General features: G+C 32.7%; 3 protein-coding genes across 3 annotated transcripts; 2 read left to right on the top strand and 1 right to left on the bottom strand.

Annotated features, from left to right (window-relative positions):
* Positions 1-3,905: 3,905 nt before the first annotated feature.
* On the top strand, positions 3,906-5,042 carry TRIADDRAFT_56143 (uncharacterized protein; the record flags this gene model as incomplete). Its single annotated transcript, XM_002112691.1, has 1 exon — positions 3,906-5,042. One exon carries the CDS (start codon positions 3,906-3,908, stop codon positions 5,040-5,042), a length of 1,137 nt encoding a protein of 378 aa, XP_002112727.1.
* Positions 5,043-8,627: 3,585 nt separating this feature from the next.
* On the top strand, positions 8,628-9,763 carry TRIADDRAFT_56142 (uncharacterized protein; the record flags this gene model as incomplete). Its single annotated transcript, XM_002112690.1, has 2 exons — positions 8,628-8,708; positions 8,768-9,763. The coding sequence occupies 2 exons, from the start codon at positions 8,628-8,630 to the stop codon at positions 9,761-9,763; spliced, it is 1,077 nt and encodes a 358-aa protein (XP_002112726.1).
* A 2,788-nt stretch (positions 9,764-12,551) lies between these two features.
* On the bottom strand, positions 12,552-16,526 carry TRIADDRAFT_25308 (uncharacterized protein; the record flags this gene model as incomplete). The annotated part of the gene is made up of 20 exons (XM_002112238.1): positions 12,552-12,644; positions 12,717-12,789; positions 12,877-12,975; positions 13,439-13,575; positions 13,665-13,787; positions 13,873-13,941; positions 14,054-14,131; positions 14,206-14,262; positions 14,330-14,395; positions 14,476-14,598; positions 14,700-14,778; positions 14,871-14,978; positions 15,083-15,171; positions 15,293-15,416; positions 15,609-15,706; positions 15,782-15,912; positions 15,987-16,080; positions 16,174-16,197; positions 16,279-16,348; positions 16,438-16,526. Coding segments are annotated over 20 exons (1,824 nt in total), but the record flags the coding sequence as incomplete, so codon positions are not given.
* Between the last annotated feature and the right edge of the window lie 2,008 nt (positions 16,527-18,534).

Genomic DNA, 18,534 nt, shown 5'->3' with positions numbered 1-18,534 from the left:
ATGATGCTGATCAAAACAACAGTATAACTAATGCAATGCTATCTTCATTAATGTTAAAATATTTTAGCATTATACTGTAACTCCAAAAATAAGAGTGCAGTTACGAAAATATTGTAGTCGTTGAAATTTACAGTACACGATTTCACAGCAATTACTTCTATACGAGTATATATAAGGGGTAAAAGTTGATGAGCGTATGATTTTTCTTAGTATTTCTGCTTGAATGAAAGGATCTTACCTGTTTGCCAGTAAATATTGAATTTGTTAACCTTAAAAGTCATTTCGTTAAAAATTGTCTTAGCTACTGGAATAATTTCATAAATTAAAATTATCTCATACTTCATTATTTAATATACAGCGAAACCAGCTTTATTAAAAAGGTAGTATGCAAGAATAATTAACACTACTACTACTACTACTACTACTAAATGTCATAGCTTAGTTTAAAGCTGATATCTTCATAAAATATTCAGTTGTATTTACTCCTGGTCAACATGCAGTTTTAGCAATTTAAATAAGTTATGTAGCTTCATAAAAATTGGTTGGATGCGTGCAATTGCAATTAATTGATGGACCAATACTTTGGCTTTCAAATGCCATAAATTTACTACAAATTTAGCTTTTGCAACAGTCTTAATCGGTAGTTGATCGAGTCTGAACGCAGTTTCGGCTACTGTAACTCGTTTATTGTTATTGAAGAGGTAAGTAAACCTTTTTTAGTTAGTATAATTACCAAGTGAACACGACATTAACTTGAATAGCCTTGAGACAGTATTACAGCAAAATCGAAGGTAGATGCTTTTACTGTAGTCTGTAATTCTTTTACCAATTCCCATACCCACATAATCATTTCAGCAACTTGGCTAGACCAATTATCGTCAAATATGATCGATTTTAGAAGTAATGATATTTATAAATTCATTTCCTAGTACTATATTTTTTTTTTATTTATCACTTGTACAGCGTGACTTCTACCCTCACAACGCAATAGATTTTCAACTTTATTCACGCGTATACTAATTCAAATTCAAAAGGTATGATAATCTTGAATAAGTAGTAGCGCTATTGTCGGCTGTCTCTGCCACTTACAGTTGTACTGTATTTTTCAACTTGAATTATTAAGGTAACTAAAGAAATAGGATTTCATTTTTTAGCCAGGGAATGATAGTCATCATGAAAATCTACCGCACATGAGCTTCAAGCAAAATACAGTAAAGCCACTAGCAGGCACTTGGAAATAATTAAATGGAAGCAACAAATTAACAGTCAATCATGCTAACACAAGTCGATTTTAAAGTGGCTATAATATGTAGCCCATGAAGGGAATATTGATTCACTTTTTACTACAAATTACTGAAAACGAATGAGATAGGTGACAATCTATTCTGGTAGTCCTTGCATGAAGTTATTCTCATTCACTAAATAGAAGCGCATACCACAAGACTTTCAAAAAACTGCAACCTTCACTCGAATCTAATACAAGTTGTTGAAATTAGTTCAAAAAAGAAAGGAATGCTTCTAGCTACGGCCGTGCTTCGATTCGTCAAGGGGAGTGCAGCAACAAATTGTGGATCAAGTCGATTATGTTATACGTACCTACCACCTTAACTTTCCAATTGTCCAACAGCCGGTAACCCTCCCCAATATCAATTTTATATCCCGAGATCTAAATAAACATTGAGCACATACTGGCTGCCATGCTAACTACTGTACAGTATAATATGGTGTGAGTGTGCGTATAACCTTTTCTGCAATCTGGTCAATATTTAGACCTTCGTACAGTACAAACAATCTTGAACAGTAAATATACATTCGTGTATAGTGGAATTACTTATACTGTACTCGTTTGACCTTTTCTGCAATCTGGTTAATATTTAGACCATAGTACAAATAAGCTTGAACGTCTAAGTAAATATACATTGGTGTATAGTGGAATTGCTTATAATATACATCACAGGAGAACAAAAAGGTTTGAAAATGGATGGAAAGGGAAAAATATTATGCCCACCTCCAGAATCAGCCAGCATTAAGTAGTATTGACGGTCTTCGCCGAATTTAAAACGGCCAAACAACTATAAAAAGAAATTTTTTGAACCTCCCAACTTCGAAACCCTAACAGTATACCGTACCGCGAGATTAATTTCAAGGGCAAAATCGGGTGATGAACCAAAGTTATGATATGCTAATAATTCTATATAAAAGTTAGATGTACAAGTATCACACAATAGTTTTACTCAATTTAGGCTTAATTTTACATACACCATTTTATTTTTCTGCTGTGCCATCGAATTTAATCTCGCTGTGCATGGTAACGTATGTTCATCGTATAGTTCAAGTTTCAATAAATTCAATTAATTAACTAGTAGCAAAGCGTAAGCTGTATTTTATGCAAAGTATCACCTGCCAATCTCTAGATCCATCATAATACTCGTATTGTTTGTGCATGTTCAGTATTGTACTATAAATTACAAGACACATCAACTGGTAGTGAAGTTTGTCTTTCGACAACTTAAAAGGTCATTCGACACGAAATTAATCCGCATCTGGACTACGTGTATACCGATACGAAGTAGGTAGTAAAAGATGATTATAATTAGCTTTACTGATTGAAGATATCTCGTACTTTCATCCAAATATTGATGTCATGTACTAATTTGTAAGGGTAGAAACAATGCATCATTCATAAATCATTTACTAGGTACATTTTGTCAGATACAAAAGTAGTAGTGCATCAACGAGAAATTTTTTCGGGTCAATATTTTAGATACTGTCCCCTCTAACTACTGTATATCATGACATAAAATGAAAGTAGATTATTTTATCATATAATTATGTCCAAACGGAGAATGGGAGCTTTTTTGTGTGTATTCAGTACTAGACATGACACGTTTTTGAAGCAGAAAATACCGTTGTAGAAATAGTGCAAAATGTTCACAACTAGGGATTGCAACCCGTACGAATTTTGTTCTACCCAACCAAGGTACCGTGCAAGCAGCAGGCGTACCAGTACCTATCATGCGTACAAGCCAAAAGTTAATTCAATACATATAAATTAATTAATCCACAAGTAATTCATTAATTAGCGTTGAATCACGTTATCAATCTTGCATTTATTTAAAACATACAGTATTATTAATATTGAATACAAAGAGTACAGTTGTCTATGGTAAGATAAGATTGATTCAATATAAATTAGTTAATTCGTGATGAATCACGCTATCAATCTCGCATTCATTCAAGACAAGTTATTAAATAATAAATACAAGCAGTGCCGTTGTCAATGGCAAGATAAAGATTGTAACGATATTGATACTAATCATGTCTACATATATATGTAATATTGTATGATTTAATGCACGAGGGTAACACGGGGCAATAAATGACTTTTCACCTTGCATATCTCGCGTAGTACTTTGCCACTTGTTTTATCGACAGCCCTGTCGTACAACTTGGCTGACGTTGTGTTTCCACTCTTAGTCGTTAACGTTAACACGAGGAACTTTGATACACTCCTACTAGTAAGCTTACTGAAAAAATCCCTTTTATTTAGGATTTACTGCATTTAAATAGTATAGCTGTAATGGCGTATTATACCCTTATCTTAGTAATTCATTACCTTATCTTATGCTAACACGTTTAGGTGCAGTACAACAAGTCACTGTATTCTTACATACATAACAGCTGACAGCACAACGTGCATTCCAGCTGTCAACACAGTATGACATCGACTACACTGTCTATCGAGAAGATTAAAACAGATTTATCCCATTTATTGATCGTCAATCCGATCAACCTCCTTACTAACTGTGTTGTTTAAAACTTGTACCAATTGATTGGAGAATTGGTTTTTCCATTTCAACAACTTATAAAAGGCAATTGAATATTTTATCGAGTAGGACTACAAAATGGATATTGAAAATTACCATTACGACGTAAGTTTTTTATCCTTCGAACGTAACAGTAATATTCCAGAAATAACGTGGAAGGTAATGCAGTTATTACTCAAAGCATTCGAAGAAAAATCAATTTTATTCAAAGGTGATCAGACGATTAAATTAGCTGAAATTGGTTGTGGGCCTGGTGAAAGAACGATTGGGTACTTTCGTGGCCTCCATTTCAAATCAGGCTTTGACATTAGAGCAACGGATATTAATACCACGTTTACTGGCCAAAATGACTATCAATTTGCAGCTTGTAATAACGATGGAAGTACTGCAGCTACCAAAGAATTAAACGAGATTACAAATAATGCAGGATTAGCTGTTAAAGCCTTTCTACAAGCCATAAGCTCTCAAACCATGCCAATAAAATCATTTTCCATTAAAAGAGGCAATTCATTCAAGGATAACCTACTTAATTTATTAGCTTGGAATAGTGATCATGCCGAAGCAGAGAGAAAAACATTTTCCATGGCGTTTATATGCCATTGCTTGTATTACGTATTTGACGAGAGTGTACCCGAAGATAGCTTTCAACAAATTTTCCGTTCCTTAGCCAACGATATCTTGTCTGACAATGGTATAGCTATATTTTGTCATAGTATTCCTAAGCCAGATAGTTGTATGGCTTTACAATGGAAGTTTAAAAATCAATATATCACGAACACGAATCCTACTACCGAAGAATACGAAAAAAATGCTCTAGATTGTATTATTAAAAGGTGTTGTCAAAACTATAACTTGCCATGCTATAAAGTCGAATTTCCTACCAAAATTTACTTTTCTCAGGCTTTTCTAAACCAACAAGACATTGCTCGAGATATATCTCGATACGATGAACTTAGCCAAGATACAATTGATAATATCCAAAGATTGCTGCTGATACCTCGTCGATCACTAAAAGAGTTATACATGGATCAATCTGATATTGGTTTAAATAGCCTTTTCGATACAGTTTTACCTATCATCAAGCAGCATGGAGGCATTCCCGAGTACGATGCTCTTCAAATAGTACTAAGCCAACATGCAAGTCCACAGTTAAGGAAAGACGTGGAATCTATCGTTGAGCAGTTAAATAGTGATGTACTCAGTACATTTGGATGAGAGTAGTGAACTGACAAGTGTTGATGTAAGATGAAAGATAGTGTCGTAGTGATTTCAGATAATTACAGTAGTTATGTGTTACTAATTGTTTTATTTTAACTACTTTAGTTTTAAGTTTCGTAGTTTACGACCTTAAGGAGCTAAAATCTATTTACTACCACCATGTGTAGAATCAGTTCATCTATTCTAAGACGATCGAGCTGATTTATAATGGATCTACTATCGTGAATTAAATCTTTGTAGTAAAACTGGATAAAATCAGCCTTAATGTTGTATAGCATTTCAAAGAGCGAAAAATTAAATTTTAGATCAATTGCTATGTTAAGTGTAGTGTTCAGTAGATTATCAAATATTAAGGTATAAAGTGAAATTGTATGTACGTATGCTGTAAACTTCAGCATACGAAGATACGCTGCTACGTTACAGATGCTTGGAATACTGCTAAGTTACTATTGACGCTAGTGATAAAAAATGGCTATTTAACACCTATGTTAGGCATTGAACTTATTGCAGTGCTCTTGGTAATGGATAATAACATTTGCATAAATGTAAAATTAATACATTACTACTTTGATAATCGTAACTGTAGGCCCTAAGAATTTTGTTCAAACAGGTTGCTTTACATAAATTCACCAATACTTTCTATGTGTTGTATTTGACCACGAATAAAGGCGAAGAGCAATCATATCTTGACATTAGTTATTGTGAGTAATATGCAGATTAGCGTACCTGCATCTTAGGTGTAAATTGTTATTAGACCTAAAATGTGAAAAATATAAATTGTAATCGAGTAACAAAATGATTTGCTGTTGTCACCCCTATAAAAGGAGAAGTGGTCTAAACTCAAGTAAGAAGAATTTAGGAAACTAGACTGGAGTAGAATCCCGTTGTATAGAAACAATTATAGCTGTTAAGATTTTATAACTAAATCACTTATTAACGTCATAAAATAATTCTATTAACGAAACTATCGTCAAGCCTCTATGATCATAGCAGAATATCTAAGCTTATTAGTCTCGTTTAGTATATAGCGTTACGAGATAATCGGTTCTTGATTTTCAGCTTGTCACTACAATATAGTCACTTCACCTGGAATACAGAGATGATAATGTAATTAATTCTGTAAGTAACGGGTTTTTGATATATCTAAAATTGATGGAGGAGGTAGTAGATACGTGTCTACTCATAAGATTATAATTAGCAATAATAGGTATTTATATAATGGATTTGGAGTTCAATGATTCCAGAACGAAATTGAATAGAACTCGACCAGATTTACGCCCTCCAAGTTTACGAATTAATGGACTGAATTCTAATTCACTTTACAAGTCTTTAAATATCCTATTTGTTTTACAAGTATTTTAGCTTAGCTATACAAATCATTCCTTGCAATTTAAAATAAATCGCGAATAGATTAGGTTATAATGATTAAACATCAAATTACTGGCCACCTTCAATCTACATTATTACGCTCTTCATACATCGTCTATTAAAATAACGATTGCATTGAACAGTTTTGCTACCTATAATGAATATACAGTATGTATCTATATGTTATATATATAAATATATATATAATTAATCTATATTATATACAGTATGCTAGATATCGTATTACTTGATCGATAGTAGCTGTGATAATTTTAAAATTATCTATCTGGGTTATTGACTATTTTATTAACTAGCTATTACTCCTGAAGTATCACTTCTACCGTGCACGGATAAGGCAGTAGATTTTATTTATGTGTAGACGACTTCATAGTTACATGGCATGATGATCTTTATAGGGTGAATGGTTCAATGTCTTTAACTTAGAATTAGTAAAGCAACTAAAGAAACAGGGATTGATTGTTTGAGTCATCCAATGCTTCAAGTAAATAAAGCAAAGCCATTTGGCAGACATTTTTAAATAATGGAAAATATCAAATTTAATAATTCTTTATTCTGCGATGTTAATATTGTTATAATTCTGATCCTAGACTCTGTACGCTATGCTAATTGATACTAATTAGTTTTATTTTAATTCACTCGTCATGTGACACTGCAGTTGAACAATAACGTCGCCGCCTACCCAAGCACTAACTCACGTAGAATTTGATAATTGTAAGGTTAAAAATAAAAAAATTGAACTAAAATCTCTTAGTACAGTGTCAGTCATTCACTGTGTTCACATTCCGCCAAGACTTTGAAGAAACCTTAAGGCTACTATTTTAATCAGCAATATTGTAATTCAATACAAAATAGAATAGTTCCTCCCTTTTAGAGATTCTATAGGCTTTAAACCCCCTAGGGCAAGTTGTAATTAAAAAATAAAGAAAGGGAATAGCTCGATTCACAAAGGGATGTACAGCTTAAAATTCTTCCAAGCAGTTTTATATTGGTGGTAAGAGTTTCTCTAGATGAAAAGATACCCTATCTAGCAAGAATTCAAACAGTTGTTCGATGCGTAATTAATCCTCAGCTGGAGTTAGTGGACTATACGTATATTGCAGGTAGTGATAGATTAGCTTTGCCAATTATAAATAAGATATCTTATATTTTATCCAACTATTGATGTCAGATGCTAAATTTTGAAAGTAAAAATAATTAATTGATAACTCAAAAATGATCCACTTGAACATACCGTAGTGTCTATTGAAAGCAGCAGTAAATCGATGAAAATTTTTTTCTGTCAATATGTTATACCATCTAACTGTATAATCTCTGAACTGTTAGTAGACCGTTACGCGATCTAGAGGTATACGCCTTAATTGAAGATATCTTGTACTATAAGTATCCAGCCATTGATATCAGATGCTTGTTTGTTAGAGTAGAAACCATTGATGACTTAAAAGTGATCGACACGAATATCAGTGCCTATTAGAAAGCAATAGTACATAAACGAAAATTTTAAGGGTTAAACGAAGTGTACAAAGTAATTCATGCAAAAAGGCTAGGACTAGTATTCATGCTTCGACTCCAAGTTCTTCTATATGCCTGGTAAAAGTGTGGCACGGGTGCCTACCAGTATTTCTTTATTGCTCATCTTGCCTTGCATTTAGTTATTTCAACGAACGGTTAATATAATGAATTACAGTTCTATTTTTACCTCTAGTCTTAATTAATAGTAACTCATTACCTTACTATATATAGTCACCTGTACTGTAGCATAGAATCGACCATTAAAGTCCATAGTAGCGAGCTACCAAATACGTCTTAAGATAAATATAAAAGTTGCGCTTCCGAACATCTTACTAAAATAGCTAAAAGTCTACAATCACAACACTAAGTTTCGCTACAAGAATACTTTTTACAAGCCAAAAGTTTGTTTAATGCCATTAATCCACGAATAATATAATTAGTGTTCAGTCACGTTCTTAACCTTGCATCCATTCAAGACAACTTGAATACAAATAGTATCGTAATAAGCTTGAATACAGTATGACATCAACTACACTGTCTATTTAGGAGATCAAATTAGGTTCCATTTCCTTGTCGTAAATCCGATCAATTTTCTTGCTAATTTGCTAATACGCTGTCTTTACATTTGCTCGAGAACTTGTTACATATATATATATATATTTATGATCGATTAGGACTGCAAGAATGGATATTGAAAATTACCATTACGACTTAAGTCTTTTATCCTATGAACGTAGTAGTGATATTCCAGAAATAACGTGCAAGGTATAGAGCTATTACTCAAGGCATTCGAAGAAAAATCAATTTTATTCAAAGGTGATCAGACGATTAAATTAGCTGAAATTGGTTGTGGGCCTGGTGAAAGAACGATTGGGTACTTTCGTGGCCTCCATTTCAAATCAGGCTTTGACATTAGAGCAACGGATATTAATACCACGTTTACTGGCCAAAATGACTATCAATTTGCAGCTTGTAATAACGATGAAAGTACTGCAGCTACCAAAGAATTAAACGAGATTACAAATAATGCAGGATTAGCTGTTAAAGCCTTTCTACAAGCCATAAGCTCTCAAACCATGCCAATAAAATCATTTTCCATTAAAAGAGGCAATTCATTCAAGGATAACCTACTTAATTTATTAGCTTGGAATAGTGATCATGCCGAAGCAGAGAGAAAAACATTTTCCATGGCGTTTATATGCCATTGCTTGTATTACGTATTTGACGAGAGTGTACCCGAAGATAGCTTTCAACAAATTTTCCGTTCCTTAGCCAACGATATCTTGTCTGACAATGGTATAGCTATATTTTGTCATAGTATTCCTAAGCCAGATAGTCATATGGCTTTACAATGGAAGTTTAAGCATCAATATATCAAGAACACGAATCCTACAGCCGAAGAATACGAAAAAAATGCTCTAGATTGTATTATTAAAAGGTGTTGTCAAAACTATAACTTGCCATGCTATAAAGTTGAATTTCCTAACAAAATTCGTTATTCTCAGGCTTTTCTAAATCAACAAGACATTGCTCGAGATATATCTCGATTCGATGAACTTAGCCAAGATACAATTGATAATATCCATCGGTTGTTGCTGATACCTCGTCGATCACTAAAAGAGTTATACATGGATCAATCTGATATTGGTTTAAATAGCCTTTTCGATACAGTTTTACCTATCATCAAGCAGCATGGAGGTATTCCCGAGTACGATGCTCTTCAAATAGTACTAAGCCAACATGCAAGTCCACAGTTAAGGAAAGACGTGGAATCTATCGTTGAGCAGTTAAATAGTGATGTACTCAGTACATTTGGATGAGAGTAGTGAACTGATAAAAGTTGATATATGATGAAAAATAGTGTCGTAGTGATTTCAGATAATTACAGTAGTTGTGTGTTACTAATTGTTTTATTTTAACAACTTTAGTTTTAAGTTTCGTAGTTTACGACCTTAAGGAGCTAAAATCTATTTACTACCATCATGTGTAGAATCAGTTCATCTATTCTAAGACGATCGAGCTGATTTATAATGGATCTACTATCGTGAATTAAATCTTTGTAGTAAAACTGGATAAAATCAGCCTTAATGTTGTATAGCATTTCAAAGAGCGAAAAATTAAATTTTAGATCAATTGCTATGTTAAGTGTAGTGTTCAGCGGATTATCAAATATTAAATTAAGATATATAAGTGAACTTAGATATCCGTCCGTATGCTGTAAACTTCAGCTTATGAAAATACATGGCTAGGTTGCAAATGCTCGGAACATTGCTAAGTTACTATTGACGCTAGTGATAAAAAATGGCTATTTAACACCTATGTTAGGCATTGAACTTATTGCAGTGCTCTAGGTAATAGATAATAACATTTGCATAAATATAATATTATTACTACTTTGATAATCGTAACTGTAGGCCCTAAGAATTCTGTTCAAACAGGTTTTATTACATAAATTTGCCATTTCTTTGAAAGCGTTATATTGGCTACGAATAGAAATTAAAAGCAATCGTAATTCGGCATGAAGGATCGTACGCGAAGTTTAACAGTTTTCTATATGTCCTCGAAAAATTTGATCTATATATCAGTATACTGTGGAACATTCATTTTTTTACAAATAGCTCTTATCGTACGAAAGTTACAGTATTGTCGGAAGCTATCAGTAACGCCGCCATGGATTATTTCGTACATTAAATATTTGAATACAATGTAAAGTGTAGATTAATATACATGCACGTTAGGTGTAAATTGTTAATAGACCTAAAATGTGAAAGATATAAACTGAAATCGAGTAATAAAACGTCTGTTGTTATCACCCCTTGAATAAAGAAATCATCATTGTGTAATATTAGAGTTTATTAATTTCGTTTAGTAAGATTGCACTTTATTACAATGTCATGCTTAATAAATCATGAAATACAGTATACCTATAGAGTCAAGTTAGTTCATTAAAACGTAATCTACATACATAGCATTACGAGATGATTGGTCATTAATTTTTAGGTTGTAACTACTGCATGGTCACTTAAACTGGAATGCAGGGAAAATAATTCTGTTTATAACGGATTTTTGATATATCTAAAACTGATGGAGAAGTTAGTAGACGCTTCTACAGTATTTACATATTATAATTAGCAATAATAGGCATTTATATACTGGATTTGAAGTTAAATGATTCCAGAATGGGTTTGAATAGAACACGAACAGATTTATGCGCTCCAAGTAGACGAATAGTCAACTAAAATTTCAATTCACTTTACAAGTCTTAAAACATAATATTTTATTCTATAAGCATTTGAGCATTGCTATACAAATCATTACTCGCAGTTAAAATAAATCGCGAATAAACTAGATTACAATGATGAGAATTTAAATTACTGGCCGCGTTGAAACTACGTAAATACGCTCTGCATTCACCGTTTACTAAAACAACGATTGTATTTAATACTTTTGCTAGCTATAATTACCAGGAAATACAATCTTAGGATAGCACTTCTATTAATATACATATACGGATCTCAAGTTTCGTAGTAGGTCTAGTACAAAATATTGATATGATAAACAGCTAATGATAAAGTATTTTTAAATTTAGAAACAAAAACATTTTAGGTGCACCTATCTGAAAATCGATTTGCAAAATAATTGTATTAATATGATATAGTATAATAATTTAAATTAATATATATATATACTATATATATATTACTTGGATAGGTATCTTTGCATTAACTTATAGCAGTTTAATGAGCTGTTACGACCCTTTCATATACTTGTTATTACACTGCACTTTCCACGTGATGTTAAATTTATAATTTTACCATCAATGAATGATATATCAGAAACTACTAAAAAATATAAAAAATAAATAAATTTAAAATAATCCATATAATAACTAGCAATTTGAATATTAAATTAATTATGTAAGCTTTAGGGTGTTCGACAATATCTAGTCTAAAATATCACGGCAATAAATCTACAATTGCTCTCATTATGATATAAATGGCACATTATAATACTTGATGATTTAAATCATATATCACAAGATTGCTGTAAATACAACAGCCTTGAGCTTCTACGTCAATTGTCATTCAATGCGAAAATATGAAATGCATAAAACAGCGAGCTTCGTTTGTAATATTAAATTGGTTTCAACGTCGGTTGCACTCATTGCCAATAATCGAATATAATTGGATTCTAATTTAATCATTAAAGGCAGTAAATTGTCATCTAAAATTTGGCCGTGATTATATCTCATCCTTCAAATAAGGTTATGATGAATTCGATAAGAATTTTTAGCTAAAGAAATATCTTGAGTTGTTAATTTCATTCAAATCGAACGATCCTATCATTATTAGAAATGAAGACCGCATTATAACATTGATCTACTCAACCATTCTTCTACTTGCATTAAAATAACGTTTTTGTTATCAACAGGATTCCCTCTAAACGTAAATATTTTACGTTTAGAATCGTAATTACAATCTCACCTTTTTCTGGCATTCTGCCAAATTTTACGCGGCTTTTATTCTTAGTTCTATAATGTAAGTCAATGAATAAGCTAATGTTTAGTCGTGGTATAGAATTTAATTAATCAAAGTTTTCTGTAAAACCTTACAGTTGTCCATCGAACTTGGCGCACAAAAATTTCTCCAAGTCTTCTAACAGAGGCTCCTGGTGAAGTTTGATGAACTGCTTACGACAAATCTATATATAGTATTATAAGAATTTGTTATGCATTCCACACAGACATAAATATGAAGATTAGTCTCAACGAACCCTATTTAGCTCATTTACAGTTGCAGCGTGAGTCCAAAAGCTATCATGAACGGCAACAAAAGTAGTATCAGATCTGTAAAATTCATTAAAAAGTACATTTACTTCATTTACCGACAATAATTCAACAATCCACTAAGTCAAAAGAAGCGAGACTATTTACGCTTGGCACTCTAGGCTTGTTAGCATCATATGCGTTGAATCTAAAGAATGTATATAATTGGGTGGAAATGCCATCTTTTGCTTAGAAACGTGAGGTTTACTGAAATTATCGAAAATATGCTGATCAATATCAATCAATTAATCATGTAATTTTTGAATCGACTTAGGAAATAACCGTACAAGTAACTGAACAAATCAATATATATGTAATTATACCTAGTATTGTCTGTTGTCGATATAAGATTTATCCTTTGCAATCTAGTCCGTTGCTACAACATAAAACAGTTGATATTAATACAGCGGAATAATTAACAAAGTAGATTTTGTCAATTGATCACGATATATTTACAGGTACTGTATAGTCATAGTATAGTAATATCATAATTAAAATTTATTGGTATCTTGGGTCGAATAACTTGAAGCGCATTTTAGATTTTATTGCACTTAACACAAAGTAGTAGCTATAGGAACTCGAAAGTCACTTTATAAAAAAAAGAAATTATTCTAGAGCTAACTCCGCACTTATTAAATGAATTTTTTATATACATGCAACATATGTATACACATCTACGCGATTAAAGTGTACCTCTTTATAAACAGGAACTCTATACGGTTGTAGTACTGGTAGTCCAAGTGGCGTTATCCACTCTACTAAGCTACCTGCTGACGCTATCTGGCGCGCACTATCATTTAGCCATTCCTTATAAAATATCACAAAACAGCACAGTGATATATCCGGATAGTTCAGAAGTAATTACAATTAGTACCCATACTTTGAATATTTTCTACCTGTATTCGTCTAGCGGAATAAAACATCTTGCTAAGCTGATCAAAAACAATTCGTACAAGGTATTGCGATGCAGTGAAAATTCTTTCCTCATTTTCTAATTCTTGTAGTCTTTCAAGTTGTCGCTATAACAATATTACAGAATATTAGGTTGCGATATGGGCGTTCTTTTAATATCAATAAAATTAATTGCGCATATCTTATCTTTACCGCAATTTGTTCCCTTCCGCCAACTCTTGTTACCCCATAAACAATAGTCATTACAGTTTGTTTCACAACCTAATGAGTACATGAAACATTAGCTATCAATCTTATGCGATAAATATTAACAGCGGTATTGTACTAAGTTCTACAATAGATATGTTTAAATTTTTAATTTTCTTATGGCAACCTTCCTAGAAACTTTTCCTTCTAACCACAGAGCGTTGAAATTATTTTTCTTTGCATCTTTTGCACGGTGTTCTTCAACCTATAAAATTTACACAATTAACGTCTTAATTATTAATTCAGTAAGGCATATTTCCGAGAACGATAGAAACGGACCAATCTTGCCACAGCGGAATATATGTCTTGAGGAATACCTCTTGATACCAAGTTAACCTATAAGTAAGATTTGATCAATTAGCCGGTAAGGCGAGTAAAAATCTTATAATAACGGAAATGTTACCTGTTCGGCACCTAATGTATCTCTTCCTAACGCAGCGTAATGTTGAAGACCATTGCAAGTACCGTCCTGAAACATTAACCGTGCTAAATATAAGCATGAAAATTTGCTGTATAATTCAAAAGAACTATTGTAAAACTTTTGGTTACTTGATGAACGGGGAAATAAGATATATACTGTTCTGGGTTATCACATCTCCAAACATCTGCCAATTCCATACATGTAGCCAATGTTTGCCAAGGATGTTCTCCAGTTTGCCACCACTTATCACCCTAGCGGTAAAATCATTATCAGTAGCAATTTTATTACTTACTGTTATCGGATGATGACAGTTACAATGCATTCATTCCATGCAAAACAAATAATTGTTTACCGTGAAAGGATTATCGGCAGAATCTAAAATTTCATTTTTCAGTGACTCGGTAAAGTTAATACGATCGGTTAAAGATGCTCTAAGTTTTTAAAAAGTAATGAAACTTTATCGCATTTTTGGATGTAATTTTAACAATAATTAATTGTTGATGAATGGAGATATACTACTAACTTGCTCATTTGACCATGAACATTAGCTAAGTGAACTTTTATCCAATCGAAGCCTTCGGTACCCAGGGGTCGCCCAATAGCAAATAACATTAGGCTGCGTGATAGATCACTTCCTATTGTTTCCCGGAATGTTATAAGTAAGGTGAAAGATTTGTGATGCTTGAATGCAATCTACACTTGGCGCAATAAGATTATTAAATCTGCAATAGTAACTTACCGACATGACTTAAATGTGGTGGAATTGGGTAGACACGACCACGAAAGTCCATGTTGTGAGGTAACCAAAATATGTCATTTTCAAACTAGAACGTGAAAATTAAACTACAAGTCAGTATTCGTAGCACAAACTATGTTCGTATAACTGCATTAATGGCATATGGGAATTAACAATCTATGCAAATGTACAGCTGCTATAACACTCACATGCTTAGCCACAGATAACTTATATAAAACATCCATTCTAAGAGAATGATGTTCCCTTTGTTTCTTTGCAACTTGACGTCGTAATTCAATTATTCTGCGTTTCTCTTGTGGCTCAATGTCGGGACTACATCAATTAAAAAATAGTTTGCAAAGTGGTAAGTTTCAATGAATATTGTAAAATTAAATTTGCAAAATAACATTGCTACCTCATGGATCAATGGTTATCATTCTGAATAAATCATTGAGCATTCAGATAGTGCAAAGAATTAGCTAACGGATATCGACAAAATAATTCTTCATTGTAGATTCTACTCACTCAACAGGATATGGCGGCATTGGAATTAGCCTTGGGTCAGGTATATCTAATATATCACTACCAGTTTCATTGAAGCATTCGATACATTTATCTAGAACCTAAGTATAAAGAAGTACGAACAATTTTGTCACCAAAAATAGCTGTAATATTCTTCTTAGCATAAAGCGCCTTACCCGTTTGTTAACCTTCCAAGGGCAAGATCCAAGATAGTTAATGCTATCATAAATAGATCTTAATTTTCGTGAACTTTTGGCTAGTAAAACATCTTGATCGAAGCAATCTTCTCGATAACGCATAATCGGCGCTATGTGGTATCAATTTTCGAAAAAAAATGATTATTCCAACATGTAAAGACCAAACCTTCGATAAACACTTTACCTGGCGTAGCTACATAGCCACCATCATGGTGACATAACCATGGTCTACTAGGTACTAGCATAGGAAGCATACTAGTTTCCATTAAGAATTTTCCCTATTGTTATATTTTTGTATTAAAATCGAAGCACTAGATAAATATGGTAGTTTGCTAAATTAGACTTGCCCCAAATTGTTGCAATTTTTGTACTAGTTTCATAACGTTGGGATGAGGCTAGAGTAAATTAGAGTCGACAGTTACTTCAAAAGTAAGTGATCATTTCAATTGTAGTATTATCGCGACCTAGAAGATTACCTTGATAAATCCAACTTGACGCTGCTTTTGAAATACATACACATGATAAAATGCAGGAATAAATTTCTCTCTATAAGATCGGAAACAGAACTCAATTCAGATTGTAGATGAATGGCTTACATTTCATAAATAGGTTATTAATAACAAATTAGACCGTACTCTGCCTTTTCTTTCATGAGGTTAACGTTAACTTTGGCCACTCGAAGAAATATTTCTACTATCGCAGATCCAAGCTGAAGACGAGATATTTAAGGATGAAGTAGGTATTGAAATTGTTATTTTAACAATTTTAAGTGACTTACCGATGCTTTAACAGATTGTGGCCATATTGGTAGCCTTGTTATCTAAGAATATCGAAAGTGATCGAAGGAACGTTAAATTCTATTAGTTCGATTCCAGTAATATATGGGTTTTAGATCTAACCATAGAAGGGCCACTATTACTGTCTTCAATTAGTTTTTCCCAGTAATCAAGACTGCTATGTTGTATGTTCTTCTTTCCTTGGAAGATATTCTTGACATAAGCTGGATACAGATCTCTAACCTGATATTATTTGTGTTAGTACCTTAATAATCTAGGCATATCATATAACTACAATAGTTACCTTATCGATGCCACCATACTCTTCTTTTCTTTTAATTAAATACAGACGCAGAATATTTCCTCCAATCTCTTTACACAGAAAATTTAAGGCATTACCATAAGAAGAATTCATACAGTTTCGAAAAGTCTGCAAAATTGAAACAATATTGACACCTATTAAAATATTTATACAAAATAAAAGGAATTTGCTTGTCATACGTATGTAAAATCGCGCCAGGCTTGCTTTCATATCTCCCGTTTTACTTACATTAAGTGTAATATCAGCACATTGGGATGTGGAGAGGATATTTAAAAACGGGCCATATCGCTTGCGATGAGTTTCTAGTACAAAAGTATGAATAGTAATATTAGAGCATATAAGAGATCGATCATAGCAACCAATTTAGTTTACACAATATATAAGAAATATTTATCTGATTATTTGGAAACATAGTTGGTTTTACCTTTGTTCCCGCTTTTGACTAGTTGTAGCTCATTTTCTAAAGCAGCAATTAAGTCAGCCTTCCAGGTATTCATTAATTTGTTAAACTATTAAGAATAACGAAACATTAAATTCCAGTATTACCAATTAATGCTATAGTATTGAAGATTACTTCTATCGACGAACGAGAATTTATTGCACTAAATCTTGTTAGGCATACAAGAAATACCATTCGGTTATCAATAAGCTAGCAATGAATATATTGCTCACTTGAGCGTATGCCCATTCATCCGATTCTCTTGTTTTGGTTACAGATTTTATTTCTGTATAGCCAATTTTTTCTCGTTCCAATTGCTTATCTACTAATGTCTTGATATCGTCATTGCTGTAATCGAATAGCACGGAATGCTTCGGAATCTATTACAATTTAAAAAGCATTAGCATTACTGAGGGAAATTAATGGACAAGAATTACATCTCATAAAACTCGTGCTTGCTTGTAGCCATATCCATTAGCTTACATCGCCAGCAGTAGTTAAAGGATTTGAAAAATCACACAATTTAGGATGCTCCTCCAAAACGCTCTTTGATTTAATATGTTGTGATAAGTCATAGAATTCCAATACCTAGAGTGAAATCAATGTTAGCTAACCTGTGTTTTCCCACTGTATACAAAATTAAGACGTTTAAAGACACGAATTTTAATAACAATCTACGAAAAAATGGTGTATGATACAGGTGTTGTACTTTGCCTCAGTAAACATGTCTCCTCTAGGGATCAACACCATTAACTTACCTCAGCTATTTTGTCAATATCCTCTGCAGGCAAGTAGCACTCATAGGTGACACGTTTATAATCGAATCCCTAAAATTGGTATTTTTTCCAGATATTAACGACAGCGGAAGGACTGGGTATATTCATTATATCAGAAATACTAGGCTAAGTATTTAATTCAAACGGAAGGTAAGCAAACGGCTTAGATACTTTTAAAACTAGAAATATGAACTAAAAATGGTGACATAGTGTGGTGTAGTATTTAAGTATCTAATATCGACAGTCTTCCGTCTAATTCTATCCACTAATAATTTTAAAACTAAATTAACGTATTACCTGCGCCGTCATACTATCGATAATTTTCTTGACATTTTCGTATTCAAGTTCTTGACTGTGTTAGTTATAATATGATAAAATACACATTCAACAATTGGTTGTTGTAAAGACATAAAGACATT

This window comes from Trichoplax adhaerens, genomic scaffold (genome assembly GCF_000150275.1).
Source record: "Trichoplax adhaerens TRIADscaffold_5 genomic scaffold, whole genome shotgun sequence".
Taxonomy (NCBI): domain Eukaryota; kingdom Metazoa; phylum Placozoa; class Uniplacotomia; order Trichoplacea; family Trichoplacidae; genus Trichoplax; species Trichoplax adhaerens.
Note: the sequence above shows the minus strand (reverse complement) of the source record. Positions and strands in the feature narration are given on the sequence as shown.